This window comes from Cryptomeria japonica, chromosome 11 (genome assembly GCF_030272615.1).
Source record: "Cryptomeria japonica chromosome 11, Sugi_1.0, whole genome shotgun sequence".
Classification (NCBI taxonomy): Eukaryota; Viridiplantae; Streptophyta; class Pinopsida; order Cupressales; family Cupressaceae; genus Cryptomeria; species Cryptomeria japonica.
In genome coordinates this window covers 631,509,884-631,512,300 of record NC_081415.1, presented here as the reverse complement: position 1 = coordinate 631,512,300, position 2,417 = coordinate 631,509,884, and the positions used below count along the sequence as shown (strand labels likewise).

At 40.8% G+C, this 2,417-nt stretch overlaps 1 protein-coding gene across 1 annotated transcript; it reads left to right on the top strand.

Annotated features, from left to right (window-relative positions):
* Window positions 1–524: 524 nt before the first annotated feature.
* Window positions 525–1,847, top strand: LOC131063158 (NDR1/HIN1-like protein 1). The gene has a single exon (XM_057996933.2). The coding sequence runs from the start codon at window positions 781–783 to the stop codon at window positions 1,462–1,464; it is 684 nt and encodes a 227-aa protein (XP_057852916.1). The 5' UTR covers window positions 525–780; the 3' UTR covers window positions 1,465–1,847.
* The last annotated feature ends 570 nt before the right edge of the window (window positions 1,848–2,417 follow it).

Sequence of the window (2,417 nt, the reverse complement as noted above, 5' to 3'; positions counted from 1 at the left end):
TTCAAAAGATTTAAACTTAAATGACACGTGAATTTTTTTAGACTGACAACTCTTAAAATTCTAAAAACTAAATCCAATGTTATAAACACTTAAAGATTCAAATTTCAAATTAAATACATCAAATATCAAATTAAAAACTAAATTACATGTGAAAAACTCCTAAAGGTCCAATCTCAAAAACTAAATTACACCCTAAGAACTCTTAAAGATCCAAAATCCATACCGTAAGAACTCCAAAAATTCAAACTTCAAATGAAATACATCCCATACCAAATTAAAACCTAAATTACAACGAATAATAATAAAAACTCTTTAACACCAACTGATTGATCTAACTGAAAAACAATAAACAACATTACTGTTTCCTTTTCCGGGCATCGTAGTATTGAATTGCAGGGCCCCACATAAAGAAAAAGCAAGAGATGCGTTTGTTTTGCACAGATCATGACCTGTGTGTGAATGGCGGCTCCGTAATGGAGCCGACCATTAAATTTTAACCATTACCAATAAAATCCCCCCAAAAAACCACAAATAACAGAGCTTCATGGGACGGCGTAAATGAATCCCAAGATCTCTGGATCGAATCCCCTTAGTTACCAACAATCTCATCGTATTCATACAAATACATACGCCTACTCTCCCCACGCCACACAACCATAATTCCAGTATCCCAGCTGTCATATATTCTCCCACTCGTTATGAATAGCGGAAAATAGGTAGTCCGTCCTCAACACCCACAGAGCAGCGAAGCTGTAAGAGAGGAGAAACGAAGCTATTTTCATGGCGGAAGAAACCCCAAAAGAAGCGGTGGCTGAGCAGCCAAAGCCAGATCCTGAAGCGGCGGCGGCGCCAGCCGCCGCAACACAGCCGAAATCTTATCTGGGTGGGCGGCGCATGGGCAGGGCGAGCATGTTTTCAGCCTTTCTGGTAACACTAGTGGTGGCGCTGGGCATTATAACGCTGGTGGTGTGGCTGATCTACCGCCCACATAGACCTCGGGCATATGTAGACAGTGCCGCCATTTATGACCTCAATGTGACCGACGGCTCCGTCACCTCCAATATGCAGTTCAGTGTTCTGTTTCAGAATCCCAATCGCCGCTGGACCATCCGCTACGACAGCCTTTTGGCTTTTGTGGTTTACAGAGACCAGCTCATCACCATGGCCACTCCTTTGCCCAGTCTTTACCAGGACCATAGGACCGTGCTCCCCGTTTTTGTCTCTGTGGCGGGGAGCTTTTTGCCTGTTTATCCTCAAGTAGCGGTGGGTCTTTTGGCGGATGAAGCCTACGGCCTTGTGGAGCTTAGGTTGGAATTGAGGGGGCGCTTAAGGTGGAGGGCTTCTCTGTGGAAGTCGGCGCATTATCATCTCCATGTGAGGTGTGATCTTCTGGTGGGCATGAAGAACAGAGTCAATGGGCAAGTGCCGCTCTATCGTGGGCAGAGGTGTCATGTCGATATCTGAGCTCTCAGATCTTGTTATCTTCTTCTTCTTCTTCTTCTTCTTCTTCTTCTTGCATGTTGTGTCGTGTCCTGTGTTACACAATTCGTTAGGTCTTGTGAGCAAAAGAACCAGCATGTTTTGCCTTTAATTCGGGTACCCAGATGGGTTCAGATCAATTCAATAGGTACTTGTTAATTGTGAAGCAGAAACTTTGCTTCGAGTTTTTCTTTTTCTTCCATCGTACAGTGTAGAAAGCCTAGAGATCTCCATTAATGGAATCAAGTCACTGAGGATTTCTATCTCAGAGGGCTCATGAATTGTCTATATGTTATTTAAAGCTAAGTTTATGCATGCCATCAAAATACAGGCTTTTAATGGCTTTGGGTGGCTTTCTTTTTGCTACATATCTATTCTAATTTCGTCTGCAAGCATGACCATTTGTTTTTATTGATTGTCACCAACAATAATTGCATTGGAAAAATGTTTGAGGCTGCTATTTTTTTATCATCATTCTGTTTTTGAGGATGATGAATTACTTAGAATGATTTGAAACGTTGATTTAAATATACAATTTAAAATGAATTGTGAAAAACTGATGACAAATGCTCTCATTTAATTACTTTAGAAAGCAAATTACAATTGAATTCAAAGGATTTGATTTCATGGCTTTCATGGTTGAGATCTTCGATAGCAGTTGGACAGCGAAGTGAGTTAACTCCTCACACTGGTTTGATTGTCTCATTCGACATATACCTTTAAATTATTTGTCATCTTATGATGTTTGCTGAGTAGTTTGTAGCGTCATGTTCTGCTGTATATTAAAGCCCAAAGCCTGCTGTTCTGTGGACTGCTTGAATAGGAGCATCTTCCTTTAATAAATGCTTGCCTTATCTGAATAATGGAAAAGAGTTGTTCCCTTTCTTTATCATTTATCCAGGGTTGCTTTTATTGCTTTATCATATGTTGCTACAATT

Excerpts from the sequence above, each read along its gene's own strand:
- LOC131063158 (XM_057996933.2), top strand. The coding sequence starts at position 781 with ATGGCGGAAGAAACCCCAAAAGAAGCGGTGGCTGAGCAGCCAAAGCCA.